General features: G+C 41.7%; 3 protein-coding genes across 11 annotated transcripts in view; 1 reads left to right on the top strand and 2 right to left on the bottom strand.

The window, feature by feature from the left end:
- Positions 1 to 1,375, top strand: part of SYNE2 (spectrin repeat containing nuclear envelope protein 2) — a 172,108-nt gene extending 170,733 nt beyond the window's left edge. For all 4 annotated transcript variants that reach the window (XM_048948676.1, XM_048948675.1, XM_048948673.1 and 1 more), the window contains one exon: positions 101 to 1,375. In XM_048948676.1, coding sequence (XP_048804633.1) covers positions 101 to 326 — 226 coding nt within the window. In that variant the 3' untranslated portion in view covers positions 327 to 1,375. The remainder of the gene's footprint in view (positions 1 to 100) is intronic.
- WDR89 (WD repeat domain 89) overlaps positions 1 to 20,555 on the bottom strand; it is a 320,794-nt gene that overhangs the window by 237,316 nt on the left and 62,923 nt on the right. The gene's annotated exons all lie outside the window — the stretch shown is intronic.
- ESR2 (estrogen receptor 2) overlaps positions 2,205 to 20,555 on the bottom strand; it is a 44,495-nt gene continuing 26,144 nt past the window's right edge. For all 5 annotated transcript variants that reach the window (XM_048948685.1, XM_048948686.1, XM_048948682.1 and 2 more), the window contains 5 exons: positions 16,959 to 17,249; positions 12,903 to 13,041; positions 10,728 to 10,861; positions 9,076 to 9,250; positions 2,205 to 7,512 (listed from right to left, as the gene is read on the bottom strand). In XM_048948685.1, coding sequence (XP_048804642.1) covers positions 7,374 to 7,512; positions 9,076 to 9,250; positions 10,728 to 10,861; positions 12,903 to 13,041; positions 16,959 to 17,249 — 878 coding nt within the window. In that variant the 3' untranslated portion in view covers positions 2,205 to 7,373. The remainder of the gene's footprint in view (positions 7,513 to 9,075; positions 9,251 to 10,727; positions 10,862 to 12,902; positions 13,042 to 16,958; positions 17,250 to 20,555) is intronic.

The raw sequence follows: 20,555 nt of genomic DNA, 5'->3' as shown, positions 1-20,555 counted from the left end.
TGGAAGGTACAGGGTATGAGCCCCCGAGAGGCAGTTAAAATAACTTCTTAATTCAAACTCTGAAGTGCTGTTTCTGTGTGTGTGTGCATCTTCTTTTCAGAGCTGAAAGCCACGCACAACCGACTCACGTGGTCCCTCGGTCCCCCTCCTTCTTTTACCGTGTGTTACGAGCAGCTTTACCCCTCCAGTTGTTCTTTCTACTGCTTCTTCTCCTGGCATGCATGATTCCATCTTCTGAGGAGGACTACAGCTGCACCCAGGCAAACAACTTTGCCCGTTCTTTCTATCCAATGCTGCGATACACCAACGGGCCTCCACCGACATAGGAAGAAGCCCAGGGATCTCCATTATACCAAAACACACTCTTTGCGGTGCTTATTTTTATGCTGCTGGCATCAGTGAAACGGTGATATCACGTAGTTAAATACAGAAACCTGTATGCTGTGTTAGTTCCCTAAACAGGCCACTACAGCCCCCTCCCATCCTACACGCCGCTGCCCAAGCCTGTGCTGCAGCTCAATAAAGCCTCACATTTTAGCATTCTCCGGTGGATGGGAATGTGTTAAATTTCACATCTCAAAGTGTATATCTTGAGAAAGTTTCAGCATTTTTGTATGGAAAATGAACTTTTTCTATAGATTTTTAAACCTTAAGCAACACACTTTATACTTCGATGCAATAGAACACTATTTTGTAGCTGCAGTGCACTTAAGCTTGCAAGGTGATCGAATACTGAGTTATTAGATGCAGAAACTACTTCACAGTAATCTCAAACGCAGCAGTTGGTCTCGGGTTGGCGCGATGAACAAGCAGTTGAAGAGGCACTTTGCCTAAACCGATTACTGCACACACTTCACATGACTGTATCTTTTGGTACTGTGATCACTGGGTGGAAATAGAAATCTGCATCTTTCCGAATCTTTGTTACTGTGTTTTATTCATCTGACACATTCAATAAAAGGATGCACATTTGTTTTGTTTTACATGTAATTTTCTAGTGGTTAGGACTGCTGTGTTGTCTTTTTGTACCACTTTTGAAATACAGAATTGTTACAGTGCATGGAAATGCTTTATAAATGCACAGATTTTCTAGATGAACACAATTATGTAGACTATCCCTGATGTATGCAAATACTGTAATGACTTTTTTAATGAAAGTTTGTTTTTTTTCAGATTTTAACCTGCTGAATAGTGTACAGGATCTGGGGAGAGAATTGTGCATTTTCTTTTTATATATAAACTCGCTGTAAGATTCTCCACCTTAAACGTGAAATTGACAGTGTAGGCAATGGCTTGAGAAACATTGTGTACAGTCAGCTTCACCATTGCTTCTCGGTTGTACAGTTTGAGTACTCATTAAAATTGTGCCACTGTCTGCAGGGAGTAGCGGTGTGTGTGGCGCGGGGCAAGCAGCGGTGTGTTCCAGCAGTGCTGACCCTTCCACACCCTAATAGTCCACATATTTGCATGCTCATGCAGCTGTGTCAAAAGCTGCGTTACCGCTCTCTTGCTCGTCAGGGCAAGAGAAGAAAAACTCCAAACTGGAATCTATTTGAGTTTCACAGCTCTATAGTACCAGGAGGTAGGAATGGGCCCTCTTCCCCCCACCTCTCCTTCCTTCACTTCCTCCACTCTCATCATTTTATGTTTTGAAAGCAATTACTTTCAGATGGAGCTCATTTCAGTTTCTGGCTCTGCAGAAGTCAGCCAACTCTAGCCATTATTTCATTGCCGGGTTGTCACAAATGCCCATGCAAACCTTTCTGCCGAGGACTAATAGTCACTTGCTGACATGATATTCAGTTCTGCTGCCATTAAGCAACTTAAGCAGGGATAAAAATTGGAACAATGCTAAAAGGTCAAAGGAGAATTTCATAGCCTGCAATTTCCTTATTATATACAGTTACATCAAATTGTCAAGCTGAGGTAATGTATAATATGAGGAGCTTTTATGAAATTATCTCAAAATGTAGCAAAAAAATAAATTCTGGGAAATTAAATGTTTTTCCCCCAGTCCTATTTTCAATAGTTTTACCTCGGTTGATTATAACTGCCATATCTAGGCTGACTCTAATGTCTGCTTCACACAAGTCATTATATATATATATATATCCACTCAGCTCCTACTGTCATCCTCACTCAGGCACTCAGGCTGGAGTTGCTCAATGAAGAGGGGAAAAAAAAGAAAGAGGGCAGGAGCAATAGGGAGAGCAAGTGCACACGTGCACAGGCATTGTACAAAGGAGTGAAACGCCTCCACCTGGCTTTGGGTTGAAGTCATCTTTGTGAGGGAGATGAGATCCATCTGATCTCAGCTGTACCTCCTTCTTAAATCACAGAATCGTCTGAGTTGGAAGGGACCCTGAGGTATCTAGCCCAACTCCCCATAAGTAGTCAGTGAACAAACAGTCCTCCACTTTCTGCTTTCAGAACTGTTACAAATTGGCACCCTTACAGTTAAATTCAAATTTAAATGCCTGAAACCTACGGAGCCACTTGGAGCTGTGAAACTTCCTAAGAAGTCCCATACCTGACAAATCCACCTACAGCATACAAAGAAGTGTGAAGGTCAGGATGAGACACTTACACAGACACTGATTCCACACATCATAGGCTCCAGAAAGCAGACTGAGATCAGCTACAAGAAAGAAATGAGCAAAACCCCACATATTTAGGTTTCGTGATACCGGTTTATTCAGCCACAACAGTCCACAACTTAACAATGCGTGCATCACTGGCAAAATACCTTAAATTCACAGAACTAAATAGCTGAGAGACAGGACAAAGGCTGATTTGTTTGTTTTTCCCATCCATATTACAGACATAAAACAAAAGGTGCCAACTTCACTCCTAACACTGTTTCCACTCCAGACTTGTAGTGAGGACAAACTACTGAAACTGATACCATGTAGGAAGCAGGACTCAGAAAATTCTACGGCAGTAGACATAAGAAATGTGCAGAAACAACTGTTCATGGATACGGTATCTCTTCACTACACAGCACTGTGACGAGTAAAGAAAGATCTGTTCAGGCAGCAGCAGCAGAAGCTGGCATTTTATACCACTGCAGTCTGCTTTTAATGCACTTACATAGAAATCACTGACACTCAACAAAGCGTTAGTGTAGGTGACCTCTGTGCTAAAAGAAGGGAACAATAGTTATAAAATATCCATATCATCAATAAAATGAAGCTTTGGCTATGAAACATACTAGGCCTTTTAACTCACCATTTCAGTTCAGTAGTAAAACGCCAACAATAATGATTTACAATACATTTTAGCAATCCACTTGCTTTCCATACTCCCATTTACAAAGCTATCCTTAGTGTTAGTTTAGGCACTGGGTCAGCACAATATACGACTGCATCCTTAACTTTGCCAAGTTATAATCTTGCAGGACATAATAATGTCCAACACTTTCTTCTTAGAAGAATGGTGACAACAGCCAAGGCATGTCCATGACTCCTGTCCCTGGCTGTGCTGGCTTACAGCAGCCAAGCTCAGCTATTCTGCCATCCAGAGAACTGGCCAGAAGATCAAAATTCAACCTTAAAAACCAGTAATTCCTGTGACAGGACATCAGACTGTACTCAGTTTAAGGCATCTCAAATGAAGCCGTGCACATCCATACCTTGCTTTAATCATCAGCTGTCAAGGTACAAGCAACGTGTTTGCCATGGGCAGTTTTTTTATCTTCGTGGGAAAGGACAGGGAGGGGAGAGAGTTGCCTCTTTTTCTGCCACGATTTCTCAGTGCTAAGATTAAAATAGGCTCCTTAATAACAACCACATTTTTAATATATGAGGGATAAAGCACAGCCTAAGAAAGAACACTATTTCATCAGTGCACAGCTATTTTCTATCAGTCAGACAAGAAAGAACAACCTTGGACACAAAAGCAGGCTCTGGCCCTGCTTTTAGAAGCCATTTGTGTCTAGCCCGAAGTGAAAAGCTCAGGCTTGCTTTCTGTGTAGTTGGAATCCAAAGGTGCCAGGAATATCCTGCAGCAGAGCAGTGCTGTGCCTCTAAAGAACCCCATCACACCCATGGGCCTTCAGCAGTATCAGTGTATTCAGGCTGAGCTGCCCTCTGAATCTTTTGTGCCTATTTGTACACATATATTTGGCATCCTCTGTCAGCAAATCTAAACTATATATTCTCCAGTGATGTCTAAACAAAACAATAATTCTTACCTTGAATAAAGCTGACCACTGGTATCAGTTCAAAAGGATAAAGAGGCAACTTTCCAAAGACTCACTGCATTTCTAGGAGCTCTTTAAACCACTCTAATGATGGAAACACAGTAAATGTCTTTGATTCTCAACATGCCATCAAGGGGAAAGCAAAAACTTCCGGCAGTTAGAAGGATGCTCTCTGCTCATCACAGTGTTCCCTGTATAGCATTCAATCAGTAAGGAGTTAACTGAAAAAATCACAGAACTGTAGGGGTTGGAAGGGACCTCTGGAGCATCTCGTCCAACCCCCAGCTCAAGCAGGTTCCCTAGATATTATGGCCCTAGCCATATTCATACAGACAGTATGTGCTATCTGTCTTGCTTTCCTGTATGTTTCATAGGAGCACCCACTCTATCAGGCACTGTCTCAGGGGAGGATTTTCCCACTCATCTTCTCCCCTCTGGCAGCACCAAATGTAATTTGCAAAAACAGAGCTCTGGAAAAGGTGTAGCATTCCTGGAGATGAATCATACATGACACCCTCATCGCAGCTCCCAGAACTGCAGCACAATTCAGGCAGAAACAACCACCTCTGGCCCAGTCCCGCTCTGTGGCAGATGCTGATGTGCAGCATGGAAGGGATGCTGCAGAGCAGCCGCATTCTCACCTCCTGATGGGCCTCTGTAGCTCCTCAGCTCTGTTCTTTCCTGCTGGACATGGAGATGCTCCCTGTACAGGAGCTGAAATGCACCAACAGCTCTGCTCAGGCCTGGGTTGGACACGGATGTTCTCCTCACCTGGGCTGCAGTACATGAGAAGATCTGTGGGATACAGGCCCACGGTTAACACAGCATCTTACTCAGGAGTCAGCATTCATTGCCTTATCACAAGGTCCTTGTTTATCAGCTGTGCCGTGCACCTCCCTCTTTACCCACACACACATGAACATCAATCCACAGATGTGACAGCTATCAGGTTTTGCCCATTTTAAAACACTGGTAGTAGCTTTTAATAAAACAATGCTTAACGAAACAAAATCTGTTGAAATCACATCCTGTTCCCTTTTAGACTGTGAGTAGAAACGTGTGAATCACAGCGTGGCACAAATCTGCAGCACCACCCTTCTGCATCAATCCAGAGTAAATTGGCATTTAGACATTTGTTGTATGACTGATACCCACTCTTTCCCAGTTTCCCAGACATTTGCTTCAGGAGTGCACATAAACTCGGCGCTTTTATAGCGAAACAAAAAATAGCACTTCAATGTTTCTTTGAAAAATTGTATTAAACAAAACAAATATACAGGAAAAGGAAAATCAGAGAAAGAACACTACAAAGCGGGAAGGCTGGGAGGTGATGGCAGCCAAAGATATCTTCTCACAGCAAAACTTCCCTCAAAATGAACAAGGAGCCAACGAATTCAAGACTGTACTCACATTTTTTTCTTTTTTCCTTTTTTTTTTTTTGTAGTAAACATTAAATATTTTAGCAGAGCACTGCTATATTACATTTCTTATAAACAATAGAAAGGTAGCCAGTAAAAATTGAGACAGCAGCAGCATCTGGTATAGTACAAGATCAAAAACAGGACAAGAGATCTGTGCAACTCACTGACAATGCTTGATGCCCCTCCTATAAAAAATACTGTCCCGGGCTTCAAAAAACACCAGGATCAAGGGTCTGCAAGATACTCAAAGCATGCAAAGGGGGAACGGCGCAAAGTCCCTCATCCAAAAGACTTAGGCTCCAAATGGACTTTTGGGGTAGTCCCAGTTTAATGTCACCACACCCGCAATGCTAAAACCATGCATGTATTATAGTAAAACACTTCCACTGATAGCAACTGCAATCGTAGCTCACATCAAAATGCAATACTGGCAGTGACTGGAATGAATGGTGCCATTCTGCTCTTTGCTGAGGTGGTCAGATGAGCTATTTCCCTTCTTTATTTTCCTTAGCAGGTCTTAAACACATGCAGAAGGCAGCACACAGGGAGGCCTCAGCCTGCATCCCAAGTGACATTCAATTCAAACAAGCCATCGCACCTGTCAAACAAACTTCTGAAGGATCCTGCACAAAATATGGAACAGCTTCAGGTCTCACGCGCTTGGAGAACCAGCAAGCAGCAAACCTGAGGGCAGCAGCCCAGCTCAGCCTCCCATTCCCCACCCCTACGGTTGGGGCCGGCAGAACTCAGATGCACAGGCGGCCAAAAAAGGGGAGGGAATGCAGGCGTTTCCCCACTGATCTCACAAGCCCCGGTTGGCAGAGCACATATGAACGCACACAATGTTCACATATCAACCTTTTGTACCTAAATGTTATAATAGATTTAACATCGTTAATAAATATATAAAACAACATCGTCATGTCACAGACAGAACACATTTCAAAAGTCAGCACTGACTGAAAGAAGGGGGCAGTTTTGTGCTGCATTAAAGCGCTGAAGAATTGTACACAGGTAATAACACGGGTGTTAAGAACTTGCTCACAGAATGCAAATGTAAGCTTGGTTTCACATTTCTGAAGAGGCTCCGAACTAGCCCAAGATGTTATTCAGAATGGCCCTCAAATGAGGGCCCATGCAGCCATTGCATATTTAAGAACAAAGGAAACTCCTTTCCACTGTGCACATCACCTGCAAAGCAGCGTTGCCCAGTGCCCAGCACACACAGGTAAGTAGATTTGTGCCAAATACTGCTACTGTATATTTCATACCACCTCACACCGAAAAAGATCAGTTAGTGCTTAAAAGGATTGGGCTGGGACACAGAGAGTGAGGCCCTGACCCCTGGCCCCCACACAGACCTCTGTCATCTCAACCCGGTCATCTTTTTGTCTCAGTTGCTTTTAAAAAGGAGAGGCAATAATTCCCCGTCTCGCAGGACTGTTCTGAGGCTTAATTTCGTAAGGTGCTTTTAAGAGTCTCACAGAAGGCACTATAAAAGTGCAGCCATTATAATGTCAGAAACAGACAGAGGTGTGCGCCTCGCAATCTTTTCCCAAGATATCCCATTGTGAATCGACAAGAGATGAGGACTGGCACTAGGTCACGCTCCAGCAGTCCCATCACAGCAGCTTAGTTTTCTCCCATAACTTTCAGCAAACCGAGGCTAGGGACAGCCTGCATATTTGCAGTATATTTGCCTGCATATTGGGGCAGCCCCGTACTTCTGTTCAGACCTGGAAATGTGAAACTTATTCAAACTCAGGATGTGTGACTGGGGACTTCCTTTGCCCTCGGAGTGTGTGAGCGTTCAACATCTCCAGCAGCAAGTCATACACTGGGACCACATTTTTGCACTTCATGCTCAGCAGATGCTCCATGCCCTTGTTACTGTGAAGAAAAACAGACGACAAAGTCAGTGATACATATGACCAGCACAGAGAAGGAAAACACAATCACGGCTTCAAGAGTTCCTTTTTTATGAGTTAAGAGATGTAACTGCTGCAGACTGTGGGATCACATACTGCTAGCAGCAACAACAACATCCTAATGCTCTAAGGCTACAATCCACCATCTAGAGAACAAAGATTCGTGCTTTCCAACACAAACTGTCTTCAGAAAATGATTCAGATGTATCATTCCCATTGAGATGAAAGAGAAAGCTTCTTTGGTGCCATAAACGTGGGAGACCCATGTGCTGCAGCTGTAAACAAAAGGGGAATTCACATCATGCAGCTCTACGAACCACCTACTTCTCCCAGCTGGCTGAGCAGAAATACCATATGATATTGGCCAACTTCAAGCAGTTTGCTTCCTCTCTGCTTGTCCAATGTTAGATCTTGGCTTTAAGAATCCTCCTTTTTTGGTCACACAGCAAGGTACGGTGACATTTTGCTGAGTTGAAATCTCTGCAGCTGTATCGCTATTTGGATTGACAGGGAAGGCTATTGCTGAAGTACAGCAGTTGTACACACACACACACACACACACACACACACACACAAACACGCATCGAGGTACACTCAGAGAGTTTTAGGGCTGAAAACCAAGTGCACTTTCTCAACACCAAATTAATCACAGTGGAAACAGCCGCAACCAGCCAGCACACAGCTGAACTACTGGATTGGTCTGGGAAGGAGGCAGTGCATCCCAAAAAATGATGTTCTGCTGCAGCTCAAGAGCTAAAAGCCTAACAAAGGCCAAGAGCAAAGAAAAGACCCCCTCCTACCCCTCCTGTCCTCCTTCAGCACTTGAAGGTCTTGCATAACCATGCAAGACAGGTGAACAGTTGATCTCTGGGTAATAATTCAAGATGACAGAGACCGAAAATTAAAGCATCTATTTGCAGCACCTTGCATTTGAGACCACTGTACTGCAAGCAGAGATGAGAAACCTAAGGTGGTCTGGGAGCTGGCAGGGAGCAGAAGAGCTGCTTCACATGAGGAAAGCCATCATTGCAGTGCATGGCAAAATGCTAGGGTTCTGAGTAAAAGGACCAGTTGTGGCTCCCAGGATGCACAAAATATTTGGCCTGACAAGCACAGAGTTCAAACCATACCTCATTCCTCCAAAATCCACGCTGCAGATCAGCTCTGAAAGGGACTTCTGAACAGAAGAGTTTTGATGGCTGGGTGTCATGTTTCTTTTATTATTACTATTTATTTTTATTTTGTCAAAGGGCTGAATTTGTGTTATTGTTGCTAAACGTTTCAGGAGAGTATGTAGGAATGCTTTAATGCAGTACAGTTCAGAGAGCATTTTAATATTAACACAACATGTTGAGTGCCAGTCAATACCTGATCACATTGCCTAGTTAGCCATGCTAGGAAGGACAGTCTTACAAAAAGAGAGATGAAGAGGGTCCTTCAGGGACACTGTGGAGTTCTAGACTGACTGTCACTGTAAGAAGCAAACACAACAGCTGGCATATCCCTCACATTTTGTAAGATTTACCTTGCATGTCTGACGTGGGAGAGCAGCATCAGCAGATTGGCCAGGCGAGTTGTCTGCTGCTGGGAGGGGATTCCGCTCTTTGCAATAACCCACACCAGAGCATCTGTGACCACATTGAGCAAGTGGTGCAGTTTCCTGTTGCTTTCGGGTTCTTCTGCTGACAAGGGAAACATGCCTACCAGAGGAGACAAAGAAATCCTGCTTGTGAGGCACAAAAAACTATGACTTTGGATTGTCTTCCAATGCAATAATTCACAGGATAAGAAAAGATGTATTTCCTGACACACATTCACACACCCCAACACAATACAAACAGTGCTGCATGTAATATGCCAAGCTTCAGCTTGTATTTCTTCATCCAAATGGGATTTCTACATCGATTGCATAGTGATTAACTCTCCCAAATCCTCCCAAGACAACACAATGAACACAGGCTCTTCAGTCAGACTGAGCTCTCAGTCTGTGGGGAAGCAGACGTGCTTTCCATTCTCCACGGTTTTTTCCTTTGAATCACATTGCACCACGCCGTTTAGCTTCTATCATGCCGGAAAAACAAAAAAAACACCTTTCTTCTCCAAGTAAATCCAAGAGAGGAGGAGAGTGGCTGTTCTTACTGACTGCTGTAGGCTCCCAGCAGCTCACCATGGTGCCACAGGACAGCGCCTGCCTACCGTGAGACACCTCAGAAGTCAGCAAAAGCAGAAGAAAGGGGAGTGGGGTGGAGAAAGAATAAATTGCCACGAGGAAAGTCTGGAAACACTCACTGGTATTTCTTGATAGAGAATCCCAAAGATGCCTACGGATGGAGAGAGCTCCTGAACACTCTGAACACCAGAAGTAACAGATTAACCTTGCTAAGGAAGGAGAGCCAAGAGGGAAGTGGGTTTTTTTTTTGAGAGGTGAAGCTTTTAAAAAAAAGCCACGGCTAATGAGCACTTTTTTCTCCCTTTGGCTAAATAAAAATAAATGGAAGATCTCTGTTGTCAGTTGAAGTAATGGAATCTGTTCTACAAACAAGTCAGAAAACAGCTGGACTATTCCCCTTCGGAAACAGTGCTGAGAGTTACACAAAAGCTTCATGCTGAAAACAGAAGATGTAGATAGTATCATCATTCTATATACAGATGGCTTTCAGTTGGTTTCTTTGTTGCTGTTGTTGTTTTCCTTTTGACCTTACAAAATGTTCTGGGGAATAAGAGGATTTTACCGCAGGCTGTAGAAGGCTGCAAAGCAAACTTTCTGTCCTCACATTCATCTTGCAGAACTGTTGAACTCTTTCTAACATTTGTACTAATTATCATTAAATAGAAATATTTCAGCACAGTTGATCACCACTCAGTTGAGTAAATAATTTTACTAGTACGAAGAACAGGCTTGTATAGGCATAAAGAAGTATAACCCGTGACCAGGATCCATGGAGCTCTAAGCTCATTCAGCTATCTGGAGCAGGATAGAGACCCTAAACCCAGCAAACAACATGGCTTAGAAGTTTCTCGAGCAAAAACCCTTATGATTTGATGAGGTCCCTTTCCAGCGCTCCCTTTGAATTACGCTTCATCTCATTTGATATTTCTGTCCTTTTTAGACACTAATTTCCCAGCTGCAGTCGAAATAAGTATAATTTGGTGAGGCAGAGGCAGTTGTGTACTCACTGGAATTGAGGAGGATCATTGCCTTGACACACAGATACTCCTTGTGCTGCAGTTTCAGCTCTCGGAACCTCGAGGTCATGGCCAGGAGCATATCAAAGATTTCCAAAATTCCCTCTACGCATTTCCCCTCGTCCCTATGGAAACATTTAAAATGTTACCAAAAAAGTAGAGTTAAGGAACTCTGACTCAGCCAGATAAAAGCCACAGTGCAAAGAATGCTGCAAGAAGCCTATCTGTCTCGTTTGTGGGAGCATTCAGAAGGTTCTATCAAGAAATATGAATGGAAAATTACAATGGCATAAAAGGTCACCACCTCTAAGAAACTAATTTTCTCTGTAAGGTGCTTAAAGTGCTTACAGCGTTGACCACAGGTAAGTGCAACCACATTTCTGTAAAGAGGCTTTAACTTCACAACCAACAAAATTTGTGATAATCAGCTTTAAACTACGTACTACAGGGCAGAGCTCACCATCACCTTGAGTCATTTTCCAGATTTGGTTCACGAGGAATTGATGCCACAACCTATGACATCCCTGTTTGTACCTGACAAACATCTAAAGAATTAATAATTAAGCCCCACTAAAGTAAGTTTCTTGGAGCAGTAAAAGAACTCCTACGACCCTCCAAACCATCTTTTGCTTGTTGAAGGTGTTCACGTTTGAATAGCTTTTGATTTTGTCTGGCTGGTTTCATTTGTTTGTTTATGGTTGCAAGTGAACGGTGACTGTAACCTCCAGTTTGGATATTAAAAACAGTACTGTTTCCAGTTCTGAGGATGAACTGAAAAAATACATATACCTTAAGCCATTTCAATTGGCTTAAAATGAATCAGAAGTAATTTGAAACCACTTAAATTAGTGCTTCAGATTTTTTTTTAAACGTACTGGAATTATAAAGCAGTAAAGCTCTATGATGCTCTATTCAAAGGGATGCCCCTGCACCACCTGTAAGCCACGAGTTTTGCCTGCAGTGCTGTTAACATGAGGCACACTTAAGGACAGTGGTGCAGGATCACTCCTGGCTCCCAAAGGGAGGTGCTGAGTGCCCAGGCTGAGGCAGGTAACACTACCCAGGAGCTGAAATACAGCCTGCAGAAAGGCAGTTGCCTCAATACTGCCTGGCTTCTCACGTGCCTCTTGGCAAAGGAGAAATTCAAGCTTTGGAGGAGGACTGGCAGCTGCCAGCGTCAAGACAAAGGCATGAGCATCAGAGATGTACATCTACAAAGGGTAGATTGTGTGGGTAATGTAGCTAAAGTTCACATGAGTATATCTTGAAAGTAATACAGGATGCCCAGACGCTTGCTAGCTCCCACTCCATTAAGTCCTGTGGAGATGAAGGAAGCCAGCTCTTTTTGGCTCATATTAGCTCTCGAGGAACTGAACATATAGTACATTTTCAGCAATTTCTTATCATTGCAATGAACAATTCAGTGTGTCCTTGCATTGAATTTTATATGAGAAAACCACAATTTACTTCAAATCTTCTGTAATTCAAATTTATTTCTCTTAGTAACCCATTTTCCTTTCTGAATCTATGATGGCGATGATTATTTAGCTCGAGCCCAAATTGGTGCAGATATGAATTTCCCTAGGTTGAAAAGGTTAAGAGAGATTTTACTCCTTGCCAAGAAAGCAGATTCTCTCTTTTTACCAATGTGAAGCCCAAATCAAATTGTTCTAACATGCTAACATGGAAAAACATCCCTACTAATCCATATTCTTCCCCGCTGGTACATAGCTATGGATAAGTAAGTTTTAAGCTTGCAACACTCCACTTAAGCTTGAAGGAAACTTTCAATATTAAACAGCAAGTTACTTTTTAAAATCCCTTCTGGCTAGTGCTACAAAGCCCATCAATGTAGCTATGAAATCTGCACTAGGAACAGGAAAAAAAATCTGAGATAAACTACTTAAAATAAATGGGGAGAAAATCTATTGGCCGATGGAAGCTGTTTGATAAAGGAGCACATCGTGTTGATGTCTACAATTTAACATTTGGAGCCCTGAACACTCAACAGGTGAACTCTCAAGATATAATTGTTAAAATACAAGTGAATGGCATTGTTAAATTAAATGTTCACATCCTCTCCAATATTTCACCCACTTCCTTTCTCCATTCATCTCCCTCCAAACACACTAACTGAAGGGCTCTCAAGAAGTTGATTTCTCTTACCTGTCTAGTACAAGGTCCGGAGCAAAAATTAATTTCCCAGGATGGTCGATTGATCTCCACATTAAACCAATCATTAAAACTTCCATCCAGCAGCTCTCCAAGAGCCTGACTTGGTCATAGAGGCTGAGATCAATAAAGCCTAAAATGATGAAAACAGCATCAAATAAATCAACTTGTTCACAAAAAAATATCTTTAATATACAAAAAAAAAAAAAAAAAAAAAAAAAAAAAAAAAAAAAAGAAAAAGAAAAAAGAAGAAACATGGGTTGTGAAGAAAGACAGAAAAAGAGGTGTATCAGAAATGTACTGCTGCCATCTCAAATGGGAACATAAATAGTTGTGATTATCTTTGACACATCTTCCAGAAAACATTTAAAATGATAGAACCATAGAATCCTTAGAGTTGGAAGGGACCTCTGAGGGCCATATAGTCCAACCCTCCTGCGACAAACAGTGACACGACAGCTCAATCAGGTTGCCCAGGGCCTTATCCAGTCTTGCTTAGAAAGTCTTCAGGGAAAATGAATAAATCAGAGCAGTGCTGAAGCACAATTGGCACGTAGGTGAACGTAGACCTGCCTTACATGCGGGCACCTCCTTAGATGACAGCCTCAGAGACTTCTTGAAGGTACCAAGGACCCACTATGGAAACTCACATCTATTAAAGATGTATTGCATTATACTGTGGAGGATGCCTACAAAAACAGACCATTCTTTTCCCATAACATATAAGGTTGCTGTTTGCAGGTCTCTTGGTGTTTTGTTTGGACCTCAGGAGGCAGCCACGTTTGTGGGTTTGTTTGGTACCTATGAAAGAAGCTACATCTCAGTTGCTCTGTGTTATCACCTTATTGGTAAATACCATGTATTGATCAATAAAAAAAAATAAAAAAGGAAGACAAGGGTAGTTGATGATGGTAGTGATGTCTGCATTGCCTTCATACGTGGCACCCCAGAAGCAAGAACAGAATTGATGCAATAGGGCATAAGCCCTTTTCTGGCATTTAGTTATCTCTAGAACTTCCAGCAAGCGCCAGATAATATGGCAACACAGCCAGAAGAAAGAAGTTGTTGTTGCTTGCCCCTTCCTCTGCAATAACATACAAAGCCTTAGAGAAGGTGTTGAACTCCATGGTTCTCAGGGGTCCCTTCCAACTTGGGATACTCAAGGTTCTATAAACAAAGAAAAATAAGAAATGCACACATAAGGAAAATAGAGAATTAACAACAACAACCACACAGAAAATGGAGAAGTGTCCACCACCAAAAGGCAAGCCCAAGAAAAGCAGAGACAATGACTATCAGTTCTGCACTCAGTCTGCACCTCTGTTCTAAATCAAGATCAGGTCAAAGTTTTCAAAGCAGAGACACTTCAGATAAGACCGCTAACAAAGATGCTGAAGCTTTAGATGTGCTGGTAACTGTTGCTCCAAATGGTGAAAAAATCATCACAGGGCTCGGCCATGGGAGATGGGTTTCCTGCAGATCTTTTTGGACAGTTCTCTGACATCTCAAATGTGTGCCACACATTTGCGCTGTCATTAAATCTGCTCCCAGTAATTTATATAAACGCTTCATACATTTTCAGCTCATTAAAGTGCTGCCCTGAAAGACAGTCGGTGACATCCCCAGGTTAACATAAGCTGGGTAATGCAAACTCCCTCGTTGCATCACTGAAAGTGCTGCCTTCACACTGAGGGCCTTACTCCTTTACTCCAAGAGGAGCAAACAGGAGCCCATGAGCTGTGCTTTCCCTCATGGATTTCAATGTCAAAGAATTTACTACAGAACTCACAGCCAATGGCAGATTATCTGCCAGACCCAAACCCTCATAATTTAAAAAGTGCTTTTAGAAAAATACCCATGGAAGTGTGAATAGGATCAACCAACAGGGATGGTTTCCTGGGAAACAACAGCTCAAAGACATTTCAGGGGTTTATTTAAATCAACAGTTACAGAGGCATGCACTGATTTCTACACCATAAACAACAAGTTATGGGGTTGAAAAACAAACCCCAGTAGAGCTGTCAGACCAAGCCACAGTTTTCAGTGCAAAGGTAATTAGAGATTCAGATGTATCCCAGATGGCACCTGCTAAATACGCATTACCAACAGTATGATTTATGAACATCGAGCGCTGCTGTAAGGACTATTTCTTTCCTCTTTCTAGCAATCGTGTTTAAAGGTTGAGGATGGCACATTAGCATGACAGCTTCTATTGCAGAATCTGAAGTCCCTTCTCATTTGCTGCAGAGTACATTAAATTGCTCATTTTTCTGTGGCTGTAGAAACTGTCCTTTAAATTCTGTGCTCTATAGCTCATCCTTCAATATAAATTACTAGGATATACTGCCCTCATCTTCTTCTGGGTATGCAATAGCTACCCAAAGATATCACTCTGGCCAGCAACTATGTCGCATAATGAATCCAAACTTCAATATCATGACAACGTTCCATCTTTCAGCCATGTGAGTACAGCCACGAGCTCCCTTCAGCTCTGTTAAACTAGGACAACCGAGTCAAAGGCAATTATAGAAGCTATGTTATACCCACTGATAACATTGAATTAAAATCATTGGAAGTCATGAGAAAAGAAAATAACAATCCAGGTGTTGTCTTCTACTTTTATGAGCAACCAAAAGATTCAATCCAACAAGCTGACTCTATACCAAAAATATACTCACAGAGTGAGACTCGTAATAAAAGAAGGTCATTAAAAATTAAAAATTAAGTAAAGGAAAAAAACAGATTTAGATTTCCTCTTCAGACAAACCTCTATCAGAATATAGCACATTTAGCACTAAGATATGAAGAAAAGAATAAAAAGATTTACTTTTACTTAAAGATGGCCATCAAAGTAACATCCATCTACTAATTTAGAAGAGAAACATATTAAAAGTATTGTAAAGTTAGTGCTCATTGGACCATTAGTCAAGAACTTTTTTTTTTTTTTTTGCATGGATTCTTCAGGGAAGAATTTGCCAACTGAAATCCTATGGGCTGAGCTTTATCACCTTATTTACTTTAAAGGAAGAAATAAATCCACATTCAAGAAGATGTTGTAAAAGCCACGTTATACTGTGATGTTATTTGTAACTGGGAACATACTGCATTTCACATCTATTTTGGGCAATTTTCTAAAATAGCATTTATTTCTGCTCTGTGTAACATGGGTGATCACAAAAAACAAACACACGTGATAAAGTGTAAACATTCCCAGGAGCTGTTCTGAAGGACTTTGATCAACAGGCTTTCTTCATACAATTCTCTTACTGCCAAGAAAAAGGTTTTACTACTGACATGCATTGAAGACAAGCTAAAAGTAACCAGTGTCAATGGACAAGGCTTAGGACTGCTAGGTGCAATGCAGAACACATCAGGTGTGCAAGGTACATGCAGCTGCAGGGCTCACTTCCAGCAGAGCATCGTATATCAAGTTAGAGAATAATCCACATCCGTGGATGCAGTTACATTCAAGGCAACACATGTAATTGTAAGTCAGTGAATGCTCTTTGCATGACCAACAGCCCAAACCATGTTAATTTTTGGTTTGAAGGGAAACACAATAATTCTGAGATCAATACAATGTACCTCTTAATCTGATTCTCTCATGTACCAATTATGTCAGCTGAAGCAGTTGTGGAGACTCAGTTCTTGGCTACAAAGCAATTTTCATCAACTTCAATACAAAGCATTTATTAGATTTCAAGGAAACCATTTGTGTTGTTTTGTTTTGTTTTGTTTTGTTTTTTCCAATAGCAGTCTACACATTTTAATGAACTTAATCAGATTAACCTGGCATTTAAAGCTGGTGAGATAAAAATAACACGTAATATCAACTATGCTTTTTAGCAACCTGAACAAGTACTTGGCTAAGAACAGATATCAAATTATGGGCAAGGTTGTCTTCTGATTCAAAATGCTCCCAAGTGACGTTCTGAGACCAACAATTTGTCCATTACTGCTACAGGACTTTCTACAAGACACTACACATTTACAGCGCTATGCCACTAAGGCATCAAATGAAATAGATAAAAAAGAGGTTGAAATTCTTACCAGGAATTTTTTTGGCCCAGCCAATCATGTGAACCAGCTCTTTGTCTGCCAGTTTTGTCAGGGACATCATCATGGAGGCCTCAGTGAATGGCTTGCTGGGACGACTCACCAACACATTGGGAGGCTCAGCTTCAAGCAGAGTTAGAACAAACTGTTCTGGACTGACTGTGCTGAGGAGGATCTCTTTTACACGGGTTGCAGCCTCATTGTACTTCCTGGTTTTGCCCATGCAATCCTCCGAATTACGATGGCGGCGCAGGATTCGATACCCACAGCGTTCTCTTCTTGAGCCTGACACAAGAGGTACACAATTGCATTGAAATACGTTGCTCTCGCTGTTGCATTGCACAAAACCACGTTTGGGGAGGAGGGGAAAAGCCCCTCAATAGTGGATGTTCTAACATTAAACATCAAGTTTCAGACTTTCTAGAGCTTCGGCATTGACCCAACTTTGCTTCAGAGGAGCCTCCTGAAGAAAAAATAACTGAAAACTATGTTTACTTTTGAGTCTACTTTACAAGTCCCTGGGAAAATTCCATTGACATCAAAAAGAGATAAGTCTTTAAATGCAAGTAATGAAAGCTGTTTAATTCTGCTAATAAATTTGCTTTTAAATGTTAATTGGGAAAAATATTCTAAAGTATGAGCCATGAATAAATATCTCAGCCAGAAGCACAGCTGGGGCTCACTGCCAGCTGGGTGCTCAGCTAGGGACCTACTGAAAGGTACCCTGTCTTCTCCATACGTCCACTTAAGCCAGCAGGAGTTTCCCCAAATGAATTAGGGTATCCACAACTAGACAGAGCAAGCCCTCACTTTGGAGTTACACGTGCAGATTACTATTTCTCTTTCACAGAACAGTCCTCTTACAAAGGCCTTAAATTATCAGAATGATTTGTTACTGTTCGCTAAGACAACATCAAACATTCTCTGCCTATCAGTATTATTGATGGGATCACTGTAACCTATTCTCGAAGAGCAGCCATGGAAGGAGGCTAAGGGGTTTAAAAACAGTGGGCATTTGATGCAGTGCTCAGCCATGATGTCTGTTTCCCTCACATCTTTTTTATTTATTTACAAATAAAATTATAAATAAATATATAATAATAATAATATGTAAATAAACTTTGGCAGTAACTAACATGCAGGTTTTCATCACATTAAAAAAAAAAAACACAAGTTATTTAAAAATATTAAATTACTAAACAGATTCATAGGCTTGAATCCTCCAGCAGTCAATATTTTCAACGTCAGTGAGAAATTTTCCTCTAAATCTTTCAAAAGGCAATTTTTTTTGTGCTAGCCAACGCTTTTACTGACACGATATTCAAACACTGAATTTTCATATATACATAGATGCCAGTGGTAGCATAAATCTATATCAGACCAACATTTATTATTCTATTAGCAGAAACCGTGGAGTCTAAAAGCACAGTAATAGGTTGCCTCATTTTGTTTCAGTCCCATAAAATACACAAAAGCATCCTTTCATGTAGCGCTGCTATCTTGACAATACTACAGCTAATTAAGTCTTTTTGGTGTGCTGTCCAAAGCAACATCATAGCCACAAACGTGGTTCTTCTTTATTATTCTTGATATACTTCATAAAGTACACAAAGAAAAAGGAGTAGATGAATAACGAAGGTGGAAAAACCCCAAAAGTTCCAACCAGCACCCTGACTATCATGGCTATCAAAGAACAATGACCAGCCTGTGGTCTGGAAATGACACCCACCAGATAAGTTAACAGGAAAAGCTTTTCAGTTCCCTTGTAGTAACCAGAAGTTCCAACCCAACCTCTAGCCATACCAGAGGATCTGTTTGTCACCTACCAGTAGGGCCATGGGTTTGGACCAGTTGCCAGAGACCCATTTGCACGCATGCATATCAGCAAGAGAATTTGTGAAAGAAGAACACAGAAACCAAAGGTCAGGTTCTGATAACACTAATGGATGAGAGAAGGTCTGAGTACCAGACTCCGGTTCCTGTGGCCGAGGGAAGTAGGGGCCAGCTGCCTGACAGAGTGTTTAAACCCAGATACTGGAGGGATACATATTGTATAAAACCATACATGTGCCACTACTTGTATTTGCATAAGTGCTAGATGTGGTGTCTGCCAATTAGCACGGCTGGCTGTGGATATAGGTATTGAGTTTTTGTTAATGGCAACAGCTGCTCATGTTTGCTGTTAGCAGATGCAATTATGTTGCAGTTTCCCTCCTATCAAGCTACTGGACTCAGCAATTCTTATTATTCCTCATCCACATCTATCAGTTACATAGAACGTGAGTTGTCTGAATTCTAATGAGGCAATGCAATTCTGGCTCTGAGTTTCATTTAGCAAAGTAAGAGTTCATACATTAGCCAAATTAAAAACAAAAAGAGGTAAAGGCACACACACGCAAAAACCCAATCTCAGATGCTATTGCTAAATTAGCTGTTGGGTGAATGCAGACTCTCAGTGGTGGATGTTCCCAGATGATGTAGCTTGTCAGATCACAATCCTGTCTTGTCTTCAGCAGCTGTCAAGCACCATTTGAGTCAACCTGTGAGAAGGACGAGATGTAGAAGCCAGTCAGGTATAACCTGAAGGCATCAAAAGGACTGGCTAAGGACTAACAACTCTGCCTTGACTTTACAGGTGCGGAACTTTCAACTCTTTCAACTACACATTGTCACAATCCTCACTTGCTGCCTATTCAGTAAACCGCATCAGATGTAAAAAGGAATTGTAAAGAAGGTCTGAATATTAGAGAATGCCCACTGCCTGGAAGCAGATGAGGTTGGAGAAGAGGAACAGGGAAAGCAGGTTCATTGAACAGTTCTCTGGCATGGAGGAATCCAAGTGGAATGAAGCATTTGGAGCAGTGTTTGGAACCAGTTGGAAGTACTGGTCTGAATTCTAAATTCACTGTAGGAAAGGATGGTTTTGTATCCTGAGAAGGAATGGGATGAAATGGCTTGAGTACTGGCAGGACATTTACACAACCACTGTATTGATGGAAAATAATCAGGGATTTGCAGAACTACACAGTCCTAGTTCAGCTGAATGAAATCTAGTTAGACGCTGCCCGAGAAGCTGAGCAGGGAAGGACAACATACCAGCAGAGAGAGCTGAAGGCATTCTCTCATGGTACATTTACAAAATCAACCTTGATTATGACACTCGAAAAAAAAGAAGTTTTGCCTGTAAAACCACAGAAGTCACAATCAGTTTCTTCATCTTTCTGGACAAAAATCTTTTTTTCCCGAGAAAGTCAAAGGACAGCAAGGTAGAGACTAATTTCTACACACGTGCATGGAAGATGAAGTGAGCTTTGCTAGGCCTCATTTTTGGGCTGACACAAAAGTCAAGAGGAAAGTCTGAATGCACTTCATCAGCTGCAGAAAAACAATCCAATAGCACAGGCCTGCAGACTGTTCTGAAGTCACACCATGCACAGAAAGTATGTGAATATTTTCCTTCAGAAAGGACAAAGAGGAAAGGTCAGCAGTGTTGAAAACTGAAACAAAAGTACAACTGGAGGCAGAACAGAGAAGCACTAAAGTATTGGAGTGCTCTGTTTAGAGAAATCCGTGGCTCTGACTTCCATACAA

This window comes from Lagopus muta, chromosome 6, assembly GCF_023343835.1.
Source record: "Lagopus muta isolate bLagMut1 chromosome 6, bLagMut1 primary, whole genome shotgun sequence".
NCBI classification, from domain to species: domain Eukaryota; kingdom Metazoa; phylum Chordata; class Aves; order Galliformes; family Phasianidae; genus Lagopus; species Lagopus muta.
The sequence above is the reverse complement of the archived record's forward strand: the minus strand, read 5'-3'. Positions and strand labels throughout refer to the sequence as shown.